Source organism: Aythya ferina (genome assembly GCF_964211825.1).
Source record: "Aythya ferina genome assembly, chromosome: 8".
NCBI lineage: Eukaryota > Metazoa > Chordata > Aves > Anseriformes > Anatidae > Aythya > Aythya ferina.
In genome coordinates this window covers 11,224,715-11,241,770 of record NC_140304.1, presented here as the reverse complement: position 1 = coordinate 11,241,770, position 17,056 = coordinate 11,224,715, and the positions used below count along the sequence as shown (strand labels likewise).

The following is a 17,056-nucleotide window of genomic DNA, read 5'->3' as shown; positions in this document are numbered from 1 at the left end:
GTACTCATTTCAGTAACGCTTATTACAGTAATTTAATATTGTATTAAACGGCATAACTGTCTGCAGATGGCAGTCACGTGGGCATGCAGTGGAAGTGATTTTTACTGTGAGGATCTTTCACTCTTGCTAAGAGATGCAGGGGATAGAAGATAAATCACCAAAGACGTATATGGAGTACACCTTTGATTTTTCTTATTTCTTTGCCCAGTGATGAACAAACACCAACAAAAGATTCTCAGAGCCCCGATGGCCAGAAGGAAGCAGAAGAGCAGACAAACGCTAAGTCTGCCACCCAGGTTTCCACAACAGCGGCCAAAGGGCCTTATGGCAAAACTCAGCTTGATCAGGTTTGTGTCTTCTTCCCTTCAACTCTTTTGGCATCAGGTGTCTTTCCAAACTGTCAGGTCTATTAAGGTTGTGAACATGAGTAAAAGCATTAGTTACTGATTATTTTAGCTGCAATAACTGATGGAGTGCTGCTTAGCTTTTTCTGGTCCCAAAATGTAGTAGCATGTATTTATTTAGCGTGTTCTAATCCAGAGATGTGAAGGGGTAAGAACTCCTATGTTGGTTGCTGTGGCTCAAGTAACATGCCTTAACTTGGTTCTGTTGCCTGTCCATTCCTGTAACAGAACGAAGCCATTCTCGTATCCATCATGTTTGCTAGTGGCACAGGGCAAATAGCACCCTGTTGGCCCACATGTTTCCTGATTTTTTTTATATTGTGACCAGGCTCTCTTTAATATAAACAATATCGTATCAGCTTGCTTCTTACTTCTCAGGTAGACACATTTTCTACAGACCATGTAGAATTCATCAGTTTGACCTTTTTGGTTTTTGGATTATCCTGTAATAAAGGAAGAATGGCAACCAATTCAGTTTATATCTGCTTCAGTCTGTTGGTTTTTTCCCCTTAAGAAAAGATACTGTTGGCTTTGTCTGAAAATTTCAGGGAAACATTTTCTTCTGACAACAGTAAGAGCGAAGATGGATCTTGAATTAGTTTCCATTGCACTTTTTCTCTGTGTAGAGATCATGTAGTCTTCCGTGGTTTGATGCTACATTGAACCTAAGGGAAAAGAGTGCAGTGGACTAAACTCTGAAATCTGGATGTGTGAAATTTTAAAGTTGTACAAGTGTGTCAGTACGTGAAATGGAGATGTCCTTGCCCTCTTTTTGCATACAGATTTATATACAAGGTAGTAGAAAACAGTGCATCTAAAACTTGCTAGCCTTACTTCTGTTGTAAGTTTGTTTATCCTGCTCTTGTGTTTGATCCAATAGGATCGGGGTCCAGCACAGCCCTCTATACATGACAGAGGTGGTCCCGTTCATCCCAAATCTATTCTACCACCGGTAAGAAAGATTAGAGTTGTCCTTATTTTCTAGAGTTAAATTCTTTAATGTGATGGTGGAGGGAGTTAAACTAGGAAAAGTAAAGATGCTTTGCATAGGGGTAAGCCTTTTCTGTAACAAGTAAAGTGACACAGAACCTGGGGCTGAATAGGAGCGGGACCTCAACACAACCACATTGCAAACTGTGTAAAGCAGCCCCATCTTGAAAGTGGCATATGCAATACATGCAAACTTCCAGAGGTTTTGATTATCCAGCGTTTGTGTGGGGAATGGAGAGGACAGGGATGTGGGGAGGTTGTTCAAGGGCTGAATGTGGCCGAGTATTGGCTGCATGCCCAGGCAGACAGGGAGATGAAGTTCCAAGTGAAGTGTGGAGATAGCAGCTTCTTTCCAATTTTCAACAGTCCTTTTAAAAATCACTGTTATCCTGTGACAACCTTGAATTTCTTTGGCTCCTTGGGGGACTTTGAATTGTCCCCAACAGGCTGTAAGCAAATCTAAAAGGTTTTTGTCATCTTCGTAGTCACTTTGCCTTAGCAGTGATAAGGAGCAGTGACATGAGCCCAACTGAATCTTTTCTTCTCCTTTCTGAGCTCAGGTTGCATGGGTTGTAACTGGAGCAGGAGGGTGGGGTCTTGGTTTGTCTCTCAAACCTCCCTTTTTAAAAGTGCAATCCAAATACATCTGTTGGCTGTAGTTAAAATGCCCATTTCACCTTGCTGTTCTATATAATATGTGCTCTACCTAACTTAGTGATTTAAATATTGCAGCATCCTCCTCCTCCTGATCGCCAGATACCTGGAAGGCAGGGACCCTTTCCCCCTAAACCAGTACCAGATGAAGATGAAATATGGAAACAGAGGAGAAGGCAACAATCAGAGATATCTGCTGCAGTTGAGCGAGCCCGTAAACGACGAGAAGAGGAAGAAAGAAGAATGGAAGAACAAAGAAAAGCAGCTTGCGCAGAAAAGCTGAAACGGTTAAATGAGAAATTTGGCTGTATGACAAAACCCTCCCGAGAAGACCCTCTAAAAGAGCGAGAGCGGGAAAGAGAGAGAGAGAGGGAAAGGGAAAGAGAAAGAGAAAGGGAGCGGGAGCGGGAAAGGGAGAGAGAGAGGGAAAGAGAACGGGAAAGGGAAAAGGAGAGGGAGAGGGAAAGGGAAAAGGAAAAAGAGAGGGAAAGGGAGAGGGAGAAGGAAAAAGAAAAAGAAGAAAAAGAAAAACTGGAGAAAGCAAAAGAGCAAGAAAGGGAGAATGAGAAAGAAAAGGAGGCAGAGACAGAAGAGAAAGAAAAGGAGGAGAAAGAAGAGGAGAAACCAGCAAATGAGGCTCCTGAGCCTGTAGAACCTGTGGCAACACCTGTAGTAGAAAAACAAGAAAGTGAAAGCAGGAATAACAAGGAAGAAAAAGGTATGCTTGCACACAAGTAGGAGTTGTCTTTCTTGAAGCTGAGCCACAGAGCATAGTAGTAATCTAAGAGTCTAATTTGAATACCTAATTAAGTGCATCTAGACCATTTATTTTCCTGGCACATTACAGCTGCTGACTGTGTCCTTTGAGCTAGACCTGTTTGGCCAGCTCATCAAAATGTTAAAGGAAAAATTGGTTCTGTGATTTAGGCTGGACATAAAAGAATGCAGGAAAAAAAAAAAGGCTTGCTTTCTTCTTGATAAGAGGGTCAGCAATTCATGTTGCCAAGAAGCAATGTAAATTATTTCAGCTATTCTGTTCTTTAAGAAAGCCTAGAGAAGTAGATGCGAAGAGCATGTTTAAAATTGGTGCATTTTTTTGTAGTGGAGCTTGAATGCAACAGGAAAACTGTTATTAAACATAGTCTAACGTTTTTCTAAGCTTTAAATGGATAAAAGTGATTGTGAAACTGAACTTGGATGCATAAATAAGTTGATCCGCATTTAATATGGTAGCATTGATGCAGCACTTCTTAAATCGCACAATATTACAACATAAATGACATCTGATTGCACAGCTTAAGTTTAAAAGGGATGCTGAGAGATGGATTAATGACAATATTTTGAGGTGCTGTTCTTAACATTTTTGCATGTCTGTTTTGAGAACTAAAACTGTGAGGTTAGAGAAAGGTTATTCATCTTAGAGAGGTCCTTTATTTGATGCTCTGGTTAACGTGAAATTATTGTAGTTTTCAGATGCACTCGTCTCACATCTGTTTGGTTTTGGTTTGGTTTGTTTTCTCAGAAGATCAGCCAGTCTTTACCCGACAAGACAGTGGTCGGAATGAGAAAGAGAATGCACAGGTGACTCATGAGAGTGAGCCAGATTCAGGATCTCAGCCACGTCCTGCTGTTTCCTCAGGCTATTCTAAACAGTTCCAGAAATCACTACCGCCAAGATTTCAGAGGCAGCAGGTAACTAACAAGTTCACTAAAATGATGTCTTTCTGCCTCATTCTAAATAAGAATGTGACTGTAGGGATTCTTTTTAAAAGTCTGAGGTGTTGGCTTCCAGCTTCTGTGATATCTATTGTATTGGCAGAATTTCCTTTGCAGTAAGCACTTCTCATCCCTTGCAAAGTGTATAAGGGAGGACAAGACAAGAGAGGCTTTCAACACTGGCTGCTTTTTGCATTGATTGCTGGAAGTAGAGCTTTGCCCTGTGGATTCTTTTGGAATCTGCTATCTGATTATCATTGTTTCTGCAGCTCTTCTTTAAAGGGCATGACACTCATGAATGTAATTTGCACTCAGTTCCTATGATCTGAAGAGCACTTGTTATTCACAACATGCACAAAGTGTAGATTTTCCTATATCTCAGCCAAACACTAGTGAAACTGTAGTTACTCTAAATTGTCCAGCCTTTTTTTCCCCCCTCCTTTTCTCCTTGTTCATCCTGATTCCTATTTGAGATTAATTTTCAGGATGCTTAGTATCCCAGAGGTGACTACACTTGTTGTTTCTAAGGGTTATTAATTCTGCTCAAGTCTTAATCTTTTAAAATAATAATTTAATCTTGTAATACTGTTTTCTATCATTCAGGAGCAGATGAAGCAACAGCAGTGGCAGCAACAGCAGCAAGGTGTACTTCCACAGTCTGCTCCCTCCCAGCCCTCTAGTGGCCCTGTACCTCCTCCCCAGCATAGACCCCTTTACCAGCCGATGCAGCCACATCCTCAGCATTTAGCTTCAATGGGCTTCGATCCCCGGTGGCTAATGATGCAGTCTTACATGGACCCGCGAATGATGTCAGGAAGGCCTGCAATGGATATGCCTCCAATTCATCCAGGTAAAATCTGGCAGCACGTTTGACTGTTGAACTTGCTCAGTTTTGAAATAGATGTCTTTCCTTAACCTGTGTCTAGTAATTGTAAATAGATAAGTTTTATAAAAAAGAAAACTACATTATTTGAGACTAAGTAGATTTTAGTGATACTGGGAGAATTATACAGTCATACATCAATGTATATCTTTGACTAGAAAGTAAAATCACAGCTTTCTCCTGTATCAAGGCATGTTAGTGACAGGACTGTATTCAAAATGTCATCGTAAGCCTTACTTGGCTGCAAATGTTAAAGCTGGCATGAGTTGGGTCATTACACTATAAAAATGGTGTGTTTAACCATTTATCTCTCGTGTTAGCACTTGGTAGCACTTTATTTTAAAAAAATATCTTTTTTTTTATCTTATGTACTAGCTAGCACCTTCAGAATACTTGCTATATTTCTGTTCTCAGATTCCTGGCACTAAAAGTCCTTTTTAACTTTTAGAATGGCTATCTGACTTGCAATTAGAAAAGCTAAATTCTTTAAAATGTTAATAAAAAAAAATAGACCTGTAGTCCTTAACAGGGTGCCATAAAACACTTGTATGTACACTCATCGTGCCTTTGCCATTTGGATCTTGCAGCAGAAAATTAATCCACAAGTTTACAGATGTACAGGCCTGGTTCCTTCCATTATAGTGGAAGCAGACAGCTTTTCATTTTGTTGTTACATAGGGTAAGGGTGGTGAATGACTTAATCATTCTGAAGTCATCTGGCAGTGAAAAACCGTTTGGTTCCAACAACAGAAGGTACAGAGAAAAGATAGGAGGAGAGAGAATAGTGCTTCTCAGGACCCCCTGATACCCTCTGTGTTTTATGAGCTAGGTCTCTTTGCTAATGTTAAATTGGTTTCAATTGTTGAAATTAAACGTGTTCCAGGAATTATGCCTCCCAAACCACTGATGAGAAGAGACCAGATAGAAGGATCAGCAGCTAGTTCGGATTCCTTTGACCACATAGCTCGCTCAGCAAGAGAGCACGCTGTTCCTTTGTCAGAGCCCCGCATGATGTGGGGGTCAGACCCGTACCCCCATGCAGAACCTCAGCAAGCTAGTTCTCCTCCCAAAGTGTTAGAAGAGACTGACAACTTGAGGTAAGCCTGAATTACCTACTCTTGTCACTTCTGAGCAATATGCGATAATGCACTTAGCTATGGAATTTATATTGTAAAATACTTTTTCAGCTGTAAATTCTGACCAAGTCACTGCTGCTTTTCACACAAAACTTTAAAAGGAGTTGTGACTGGAGGGACACAATGTACTTGGCACTCTCGTATAAGACATTCCTGCCCTATAGTAGGGTGTAGAAGGGCATTTTATCCCTTGTTTAGGATCCATAATCTAATTTGATGAATGGTGATTGCCATAATATTGTAAATTTTCAGTTTTGTGGAATGCTGCTGCAGTATTGTATACTGTCCTTGATCTGCTTTCCTTCTTCCACATACAAGAGAGCTTCTGTCTGATACATCTAAGTTTCAAAAGTGATGTGTTAAGTACAAGTGGTATAAACTGAGATAGTCCCTTTGGACCTTTGCTGCATGCTGGGCGGTCAGGAAGGCTTCCTCTACATCTTCAAAATATCTCCCAAATATATATATATTTTTTTTTTTTTTGCTGTACTGTGGTCTGCATGATACTTAGTGATGTTACCCTGCTAACTTGGAGGCCTGGTTTAAAGTACAGGTATAGCCATTAATACATTCCTAAAGCGAACTGTCCATTCGACATTGAATTTTTAACCAGGGTAGAATAAAATGGGTCTCTATAAAAATAGCAGACACTGAAAATGACTGTCTTATGTTTCCTGAAGCTGACATAAATCCTTCATGCGAACAGAAAATTATTTAGGCAAATATTTATCAATAAGAACTTTTCCCCCATTGTAACATTTTTAATTGCCTTGTCTTAGGTCTGAGGCACACTTGGAGCAAGAACGAGTTGCTGTTCCCTCTGCAGCTTATCCTGTAGAACACAACCAGTTGGACTCTCATCCAAAGACAGACTTTTTCAGAGAATCGGGAGAGGTGGAGGTACAGAAGTTCCCAAGCAGGCCTTTGGAAGATGTACAGCCTCTCCAAACTGACACATCTAACACTGCAGCTAATTTCGAAGGAGTTGATGAGAATGTTTCACGCAGCTCTCCAGAAGAACTTGCCCCTGTGGGGGAGAGTCACTCTTCATTAAAGAGAAGCATTTCCCATGGTTCAAGTCATTCTCTAAAATCGGAAGAACAGAGGAATGAGACAGCAGCAAATATCCCTAAATTGATTAACAGGTCTGTTGAGTCAAAGGAGATAATTGAGAGAATTGAGGTTAAGCCAAAAAAAGAAGTTTTGATCAGTAATAGAACGACAGAAGGACCAAAACCTGAAAAAACCTTCAAACCTAAGTCTGAAACAAGATGGGGTCCTAGGCCAGGTTATGGCAGGAGAGAAGAAGGCAGTGATAGACCAGTAAGAAGATCGGGTCCTATTAAGAAACCGGTGCTTAGAGATATGAAAGAAGAGCGCGAGCAGAGAGAAGAGCGTGAACAGAGGAAGGAGAAAGAAGGAGAGAAGATGGCTAATGAAAAACTGAGCAAATCTGAAAAAAGTGACAAAAAGGAAGCACCTCAAGTGCCAGTGCCTCAGGCTGAGCCAGAGACGCCTGCCTCTAGCAGTGCTCCTCTGGCTAAGAAGATAGCCCAGGATGCTGCCCCAACGCCTGCCAGCTCGGAGAGCAGTCAGCCTGAGACTGTGGTTAAAGTTCCAGTTCAGCCATCCACGCCTCCCGTCCCCCAGCAGCTCCCAGCTCCCCAGCCTGTTGCTGCTCCCCAGCTGCCCCCTGCCATCCCGCAGCAGCCACCTGCTCAGCCCGCAGCACAGCAGCAGCCACAAGCTCAGCAGCCAGCTACGGCGGTGAAGGAGGAGAAGCAGACAGAGAAGACAGTTACCAAGGAGATTGTGGAGAAGCCACGCTTAGAAACCAGGCCAGTAAAAAGAGAGCCTGGCTTACCACCTAGGACATACTGGAAGGAGGCTAGGGATAGGGACTGGTTCCCAGATCAGGGCTACAGAGGCAGAGGTCGTGGGGAGTATTATTCTAGAGGTCGCAGCTACAGAGGTTCTTACGGAGGACGTGGTCGGGGCAGCAGAGGCCATAACAGGGAGTACCCACACTACAGAGATACTAAGCCTAGATCAGACCACGTGCCTTCAGGGCCTGTTAGGCAGAGAGAAGAGAGTGAAACTCGCAGTGAGAGTTCTGACTTCGAAGTAATTCCAAAACGGCGGCGACAGCATGGTTCGGAGACTGACTCTGACAGCGAAGTTCACGAAAGTGCAAGTGACACTCTGCTTTCAGACAAAGACAGCCTAATCAAAGGCAAGCACCCAAAAAGAGAGGAGAGAACCGATGGCAAGAAACCTATGAAGCCACTGTCATTCAAACCTGAAAACAATATCAGAGTAGACAACAGATCTCTAGAAAAAAATTATATAAGAGATGATGAGAATAAACCCAAACCAGGGTTTCTTCCGAAAGGAGAGCCTTCTAGACGAGGCAGAGGGGGGATGTATAGGCGTGGTGGTAGGGATCCTGGCGGGCGTCCTCCACGTCCATCCACAATAAGGAGACCAGCCTACAGAGACAATCAGTGGAACCCTAGACAAACAGAGATCATTAAAACAGAAGATGGGGAGCCTCCAAGGAGAAATGAACATTACGGTCCCATACCCGTTGATAAAAGACCTCCAAAGTTTGAGAGGAAGTTTGATCCAACCAGGGAGAGGCCACGAAGACAAAGGCCTGCTCGGCCTCCGAGGCAAGATAAGCCACCACGCTTCAGGCGGCTAAAAGAGAGAGAGGCTGCATCCAAGGTAAATGAGGCAGTAACCAGCTCATCAACAAGTGCTACGGTCAGTAACACAGGTAATGAGCCCTCCAACGCTGCGCTGGAAGTTTCGGGAAGTAAGACACCAGACTTGTCCAACCAGAATTCCTCAGACCAGGCAAATGAAGAGTGGGAAACGGCCTCAGAAAGCAGCGACTTCAATGAGAGGCGTGAGAGGGATGAGAAGAAAACAGCAGATGTAGCGGCACAGGTGGCTGCAAAGGCAGGAGAAAACACTGGAGCTCCAAAAAGGGAAATAGCCAAGAGAAGTTTCTCTAGCCAGCGGCCTGGCATAGACCGTCAAAACCGACGTGGCAACAATGGGCCAGCGAAGCCGGGGAGGAACTTCTCAGGGCCTAGGAGTGAAAGGCGCAGTGGTCCTCCACCCCGAAGTGGAAAAAGAGGGTAAGTACCAGGTTCTAGAGGGAAGCAGACATAGGTGGGGTTGTGTTGTCCTCTTGTGCTTCGCATATGCACCTGTGTCTGTGTACTTTCTGTATTTGTTTGTATGCAGACACTTAGAAAATGGAGTTAAGAGTGGAGTACTCCTATGAATGCACAATGTTAAACAAATTTAATAAAATATAGCCCTGTTTCTCAGGGTATGTTTCCCAAATTTTGGATGCAAGCTGGCATGTTAATGTGAGCACTTTTGCAGGTTAATACGTTGCAGCATTGCATTTGGCCTGCTGTATTTAAATCAATCACCTAACATAGAGAAGCATGTTGAGAAATGCTTGCCATTGAGAATAAACTTTGTTTCTCCATATGGTCAATTTGATTGGAACTTGATAATTATCTAGTGTCACTGCTTGTCTGCTCTAATCTCTGGATTAAAAATATTAGGGCTTTCTGTGGACTAGTCACTTAAATATGATGTGGAAGCAAAAGCTGGGTTTCCCAGGTGCCACAGCAAAGCTAGAATGCTGGTTTCTGACTCTAGTGGCTTCAGAGAGCTTTCGTCAAGGGAGCCTGTAAAACAGCTGTATTTTTATCCTTTTTACACTTGCTCACATTGCATACTGTAAGCTTCTATTTGTTTATTTTTACTTTTTCCACAGAAGGCTTTGCTAGAGTTCTGAACTGCATTCCTGTTGAGTTTTTGATGTCTCTGCCTTGACTGAGGCAGAGTTAACCTTAAAATTTAATTAGGCACATTTTTTTCTCTGATTTTTTTTTTTTTTTGGCAGCAGAACATTGGATATCTCACCAAAACAGCTTTTGCTGTTTAGCTTCTGCTTGTTCAGTTGCTGAAAGTGAATGTCTGGAGCCTACTAAGAAGTTGCACAGTAGACACTCACAACTCTATAATATGATTTGCTTTAGGTTGTTAGTTCCGTTCTTCATTTGTTCTGTGGCTAGTCATTAATTTTCTTAACAGAATTATGTTGTTTTTTTTTTTTTTTTTTATAATGCAGGCCATTTGAAGACCAGACAGCAACCGTGCCCGGTGTTGATCCCGCCACCACCAACTCGTTGCATCAGGAAGAAGGAGGTGTTACTGTTGCAGGACAAAAAAGCACCAAGGATGCAAGTGGCAAAAAGAGAGAGGAACCTAAAGCTGGTCCAAAGAAGCCTAAGGAAAAAGTGGATGCCTTGTCTCAATTTGATCTTAATAATTATGCAAGTATGTATTAATAAAATACCATGCTAACAAGAATTTTTAATCCTGCTAGCTTCTCTGGATATAGTGTTGGATGTTTAAAGCTTACAAAAGAGGAAAGATGGCTTTTTAAACACTAGAACAATTGCGTACTTTAGCATTGTCACCTTTGTCATATTTAAGTAATGTGTGTGCCTGTAAAAGGTGGCATACCTCATTTTTTTATATAGATGAGAGTAATTTTGGTCTACCATCTAATCTTTACTCTGTCCTTTGGACCATTTTCCACCACAGTAATAATTTGCTTAACCTTCATAAGCAGATAGTGTATATCACTGAAACACAGCAAATATTCCAGACGGCTGTTCGTTATTTTAAATTGCATTGTTTTAAGCAGTTTTAGTTCTTAGTTCCTGGAGAGTCTGGTACAGGAAGCTCCAGATTTTCAGTTTATAAATATCAATTTCCTGTCTTCAAGTTCACCAGTCTAAAGTTCTTGCACTTAGCAAGAAAAAACTTATCTTTATCGGGACCATCATCTCTATCTTCTTATGGGGAAATTGCTTCTACTCTGAAGTGGTTTTTGCTTGGTGTATTTTACTGTGTGCTGCATCTGAAGCTGTTAAGACAGCAGCCTCTATATCTTTCCTTTTCTATAGGTGTTGTGATCATTGATGACCACCCTGAAGTGACAGTTGTTGAAGACTCCCAGTCTAACTTGAATGATGATGGTTTCACTGAAGTGGTGTCGAAGAAACAACAGAAACGCTTGCAAGATGAAGAGCGCAGGAAGAAGGAAGAACAAACAGTGCAGGTACGAGACACATCTGTAATGCAAAAGACCTTCTTGTGATACTGAGAATGTTGTGAAGTATGCAGAATCTTCATCCCAAGAAACTATGTATTTTCATCCCTTAAAGATAATTAGATAGTTGTATTAATACTTTAAATGAAACTCATTTTCAGTGGGACATTTTAGGATTTTATACTTCTTGTTTGGGCCTTGTTGGAACTGGTAAACTGGAAATGTCATTTCTTCATGCTTGTGTAAATCTTTATCAAATTGCTTGTGTATCAGTTGATCCCAAGAGAAAAATGGATGAGAAGTAAATCATTGTTCCTCAGCTGAGAAATAAATCACTGTTCATGTGGTTAAATACCCATTAAAAAGTTCATTTGAGACAGGCTTAACCAGTTTTGCTTTTGCTGCTCTACAGCATACATACAGGCTATTAGCTGTAAGAGTAAAATTGGATTCCACTTCCAGGTTTGGACCAAAAAAGGATCAAGCGAAAAAGGACGAGGTCAGAATTCCAAGCTGCCACCCAGATTTGCCAAAAAGCAGCAGCAACAGGCAGCAGCTGCAGCTGCGCAGCAGGCACAGGCTCAGGCACAAGCTCAGGCACAGTCTCCTTGTGCAACGCAGACTCCAGGTCAGCCACAGGCTTCTGTTCAGCCTCAAAACCAGGCTGCAGGAGGGACAGCGGCAAGCACGGAATACACAGTGTCAGGCAAAGTTCTGCAGAACACCCAGGCTCACAATGGTCTAGGAACTGAACTATGGGACAACAAGGTGCCTGCTTCAGCAGTTCTAAATGACATCTCCAAAAAATGTAAGTATTGTAGTTACTGGACACTGTTTGTCAGCTCTTTGTTGATGTCTTGCTTGTATCTGTGAAAGTATTTTGTACAGGGAGTAGAGGAGAGCTGTCCCAGGTGTAACACTGTAACCGAAGAACACCCCTGAAAAGAGATTTTTATGGAGTGATACTACTCAGTATTTTATGTTGTTGTCACATTCTTGTCACCCTTCAAAAAATCTGTGTTACTAGACTTGAGCAAGCTTCAAAATGTGATGATCCCACTTAATAAAACTACCCAAGGAGCATATTGTTAACTCCTGAATAGGCTAAAAATTTCTGAACTAGAACCTGGGTAATCAATACATCTAAAATTTAATTCTCCTCAGTCAGTTGGTAACTTCAGTCAAACGCATTTGGCAACTTCAGGGTTTTGTCTTGTTTTGGTTTAGGTTTTTATTTTTATTTATTTTTTTTTAACTCTTTTCTCACTTATCAGTGGGACCCATTAGTCCACCTCAGCCACCTTCAGTCAGCGCTTGGAACAAGCCTTTGACATCTTTTGGATCAGCTACATCTCCAGAGGTAAGGGTGAAAGGAAGAAAAATAACTCGTGCACAAAGCTTTCTTAAATTATTTATCACTGGGATTGAGTACAGATTATCCATTTAGTCAGGCATCCGCATACTGAAACTAGTGTTTGTAGAATTCCATGAAGTAGGGAGATGGTACAGGAAGAGCACAGGACACAAGTGAGTGCTTTTATTGATTGCAAAACAGAAAAAACGTTCTTTGTTAATCAAACCTTGGCCTTTCACAGCTTCTGTTGATAGCTGCTATGCAGTGTATATTTTCAAGTTAAAATACTGTCTAGTTTGCATGTGAACACTTGGTACAGTTCAGTAACAGAAACAGGATGCCTCCAAGGAATCAAATGGTTTTATGTCCCTGCTTTAAGCAGAGATGCAATAAGCAGTAGATGTCTTCTAACCACAGGAGCTCTACTTATCCCCTGGAATTTTCATAGCCCTAACTACTGTATAGTCCTGTGGTTTAGTTTTCTTGGGCTGTATTGGCCTTCTTGACTTCATTGTTTTAAACTGTTAAGGATGTCTTTAGTCTCTTACAACACCATTGTGACTGCATAAGGAGATCTATAAATCTTTAGTCTCCTATTGTTTCTCTTGAACATTAATTTTGAAGTTTTGGGAGAATATTGTGAAAATTAATCCAAACGTTTTATTATTGTACTTGTCTTTCTCCTCTTCTCTACCAGTTCTTCTTGATCTTGTTTAATTATTTTTTTTATTGCTTTTTCTTTTTTTCCTCCTCTTGAGCTCTTATAAACAGTAGGAAGTTGAGGAGGAGGGAATGTGCTTTCATACAGTGTTTATTCCTCTTGCAAATCTGTTGCAGTCACAAATAATGCTTTTGCTGTGGTGTTCAGCTGAATGTATTTGGTGCTCTTTTTTGAACCAGTGGCAATGTACTGATGTAAAAGTCTTTTGAAATGTGTTAAATGCTTGCCTTTTAAATAGGGAACAAAGCCTGGGCAAGAAGGTGGAGTTGAGCTTGGTATAGAAACTATTCAGTTTGGAGCCCCAGCTTCCAGTGGCAGCGACAATGAAGTTGGCCCTGTACTTTCTGAGAAGTCAACTGACAAGCTACCAGAACCAAAAGAACAAAGACAGAAACAGCCACGGGCTGGACCCATCAAAGCACAAAAGGTAAAAGGTCATATCTTAGAAGTACAAACTTTTAAATAGCAAAGAAATTGATTCAAAAAGAGGTTACAAGTAATTGATTTAAAAATGGAATAAAATAGTCAGGTAGGACTAGACCTATAAAAGTTGCCTTCCACATTTGTATTTCCTAAAATAATCAAGTGGTTCTTGGAGAGAAAATGAGGAAGTGCATGTAAACAACATCCTAACCTAGCAAAGGTCATCCATTGACCATTTGGAGCAGGACAGGCTAGAGCAGGAACATGGTTATGGATTTGTGATAGCTTTGTTGGGAGAGTATGGATGCAGTAGGGTGTTTTTGTTTTGTAGCTTGGGTTTCTTGGTTTACTCCTGTGCTTGCTTTGCTCAGGTTTTCAGAGTAGTCTTGGCGCAGGCTATTTCTGTCCTGGCTCTGCCTCCAGTTTCAGTTTTTCCTGCCTGCCTTCTCCCCACGTACCACCACTCCCAGACAATGGTGGGTGCATGGTGCTCGTCTTGGTAATCCAGCTACAAAACTAAGCAAAGTAATACATCAAATTGCTGGGAAAAAAGTGTTTTGGGGAAAGAGAAGAATGTTAGAGCCACTGATGAGAAGTCTCTAAGGCACAGATGTCTAGATAATTAATTTTTTGTAACTAATCCAGGAAGAGTGAATAGGTAATCAGACTTAGCTCAATTAAAATGTTTCTCACTCATCCTCCAGAGATTTAGGTATTCTAGTCAATCATCTTGTATTTCTATTGTTACGACTCACAAGGAGTAATACTTTCTCCTCCTGTCATTTAGATTACACTTAGTGATCTTTAAGATTATTGTTATTACTTTCCTCTTAGCAATTTACCTTTTGAAGTGCGACCTTAGTGTCTGGAGGAATTTCTTCAGTTAACTGTTATAGTAAAAAGTATTTGGAGTGAAGTATGTCTGATGATCCTGACTGCTGTATTGCAGAGCTTAGGCATTCACTTCTACAAGTGCTTCCTTCCTTCCCTCTGAAGGCATTTTCTAGTCTTTACTGGCCTCTGGAGGGTACCAAATACCTTAGGGCAAACTCCTGCCCTCTCCAAACCCCAAAAACATATTTTTAAAGGGTCTTTATCTATTCCTGAAACAGATGGCTTGTATTTATAGAGACAATACCAGCAGCTTCTGGTTTTCAAGTATCAAAGCCGAAGCGATAGGATTGTAGGGACTGCCTTTAAAGAATTTTTGTGCTGCTCTGTAGTGAGATGGGCTGAGTAGTCTCAGCCAGAAAGGATATACCTCTTCAAATAGAACATTCAAGTTCCCTGAGGTCCTTCATTCTGCTTTAATTCAGCTGCACAAAAAGGAACTACTGAATTAGAGCAGCTACTTCAGCCATAGTGATTACAATATAAGGCAACACTTGAATGTGGGTGGTTTCTTGGTTTGTTTTTTTTTATGGGTATTTCTTTAGTGCTCAGTCACTAGGAAGAAATGTTGCCACATGCATACATTGAAACATCAGCAAATGAAGGCAGAGTCTTTTGTTCTAGTTTGCTGGAGCCCTGTAAAATTCTGAGACTCTGAAAATTAAAGTTACCTATATTTATATGAAGTCTTGTGGCTTCCTTACTTTTTTGTGCTTGTAAGAAAAGTCAAAATCATTTTCTATCAATTTTATAGATGTTATGTTAGTTGAACTCTGCCACTTCATATAATAGGTCTTGCTTGAAAACAGTGTTGGAAAATTGCAATGTTCAGAGGGGATGCATTTCACGTACTTAGTGCTAACTTATTCTCAGTTGGTTTATATATTAGAAAATACCTGTTGGGAAAGTCTTGTTAGATTTAAACAAAATTATTTTAAGCATGTGGGAATATTCTTGTGGGGACGTAAGGGGAAGACATAACTGACAAGTTAACGCTAACTTAGCTTCCAGACTTGAGTCCGGTAGAAAACAAAGAGTATAAGCCTGGTCCTATTGGGAAAGAGCGTTCTTTAAAGAACAGGAAGGTGAAGGATGCCCAACAGGGAGAGCCTGAGGGACAGGAGAAGCCATCTCCCACCTCTGTCAGAAGTCCAGAACCTGTCACTGCAAAGGAAACCAAAGCAACGAGTGAACTGAGCACGGAAATAGGAACAATGATATCTGTGTCTGCTCCAGAGTTCGGAACAAACACAAAGGTAAGAAAAACATTGAGAAATTACAGAGTGCTGTATATGAAATAAGATTTCCATGATGTAATTGATATTTGGTTGCCTGCTGGTGGTAGTTACCTGGACAGCAGAGCCCACTGTATAGCAGATTTGAAACAAGTAGGTACTGCTTGAATTTTAGCAGTTCTTTGGAAGTAGTATGAGGATGTGCTGTCTGTCATGCTCCTGTACAGAGATTGGCTTGGAAAGTTTTAAAGACTTCTGCTGTCTTTCGAACATGAAAACCGTCCTGATGCTTTTCTTGCTGTGGAGAGTGACACTGGAGCCTGGTATAGGCAGGTTCTGGGAACTCAGGTCTTGAGCATATTTGTGGTATATGCAAGGTGAGAGCTCGAGTTTCAACAGAGAACTGCAGTAATGTGCCCAGTGGTTGGCTGAGTGCATGGATGACCTGAGGCTGTGAGTTAGGGATTGTTCTGTGGGGGGAAAAAAAAAATAAATCTTTGAACTAGGAATATGCTAAAGCATTTGATGAGGCTTGTTCAGTTTATCCAAAGGCTCTGTATGTCAGTTCCTATTGGCTTGGATATTGTCAAGGTATATCCCCTCGCAGGACCCCTTCAGGATACGTAGGACTCATGGTAGTTGTCTGCATGGAAGTCCTCTGACTTCTATCCAGTGAGGTGGTGACTTGTTGTCAGGTTTCATTGTTCTACAGCTCCGTTCTTGGCTGTGATGCATTGATAGCACTGCGTTCTTCATGGAGAGGCTCTCCTGCTTGCCTAATGGCCTGTTTAGAGACTGTCTTCACTTCTGGCAGCTGTGTGTCTCAAGCAAGAACTGTGTGTGCTCTTTCTCAAATGTAAAGAGGCCTTGTAGTTGGAGTAGCTCCTCGTTAATAGTTGCACCTGCCTTGGTAAAGGGAAAATGCATATTGTATGTTTGCAAAGCAGTTAAGAGATTAGGCTCGAGTTTGTTGCATGCTGTCTCAACCTGTCTTTTCCTTGTCTTAAGCAGAAATCTTCTGACACCATTTAGGAAAAACTCCTTTGCAGAAGTTTCACTAATAGTTGAAGAACCTGAAATGCAGATCACTCATGATTTTATCTGTTTTTAAATCTGCAGTTTGTTTGTTTGTTTTTAAGGAAAAATGAAGTAGTCTTAGCAGGTTTTTGCCAAGTTGCCCTGCAAGCAGAAGATGCTATTGCAATTAGATCATGTGCATATCAAGTGTTAAGGGGGATATTTGTTTCCTATGTATTAGCTGCAAACTTGATTTTGAGTGGAATGGCAAATAAGTATGAAAATGCAATGCTGGGATTTCTCATCCTTCCTAGCAGTTTTTGTCTTCTGAGTAGATGTGAATGGTAACAAAAGCCAGAACTGGATGAAGTGCTGCTCTTGTATGCAGAATCAGAAGTGCACGCTGTAAACAGCAAATTTTTCAAATATTTGGTAAGGAGGCTATTTGTATTTTGCTTTTTCACTATCTCTCAAGCTTTAAGA

At 41.3% G+C, this 17,056-nt stretch overlaps 1 protein-coding gene across 1 annotated transcript in view; it reads left to right on the top strand.

Annotated features, from left to right (window-relative positions):
* The window catches only part of PRRC2C (proline rich coiled-coil 2C), a 69,860-nt gene that overhangs the window by 28,012 nt on the left and 24,792 nt on the right, over positions 1–17,056 (top strand). Inside the window, exons 11-23 of the mRNA XM_084527133.1 lie at positions 209–347; positions 1,285–1,356; positions 2,127–2,766; positions 3,571–3,740; positions 4,368–4,614; positions 5,531–5,744; positions 6,563–8,929; positions 9,943–10,151; positions 10,787–10,941; positions 11,395–11,740; positions 12,207–12,292; positions 13,246–13,434; positions 15,326–15,577. Of these exons, the coding sequence (XP_084383259.1) occupies positions 209–347; positions 1,285–1,356; positions 2,127–2,766; positions 3,571–3,740; positions 4,368–4,614; positions 5,531–5,744; positions 6,563–8,929; positions 9,943–10,151; positions 10,787–10,941; positions 11,395–11,740; positions 12,207–12,292; positions 13,246–13,434; positions 15,326–15,577 (5,086 nt within the window). The remainder of the gene's footprint in view (positions 1–208; positions 348–1,284; positions 1,357–2,126; positions 2,767–3,570; positions 3,741–4,367; positions 4,615–5,530; positions 5,745–6,562; positions 8,930–9,942; positions 10,152–10,786; positions 10,942–11,394; positions 11,741–12,206; positions 12,293–13,245; positions 13,435–15,325; positions 15,578–17,056) is intronic.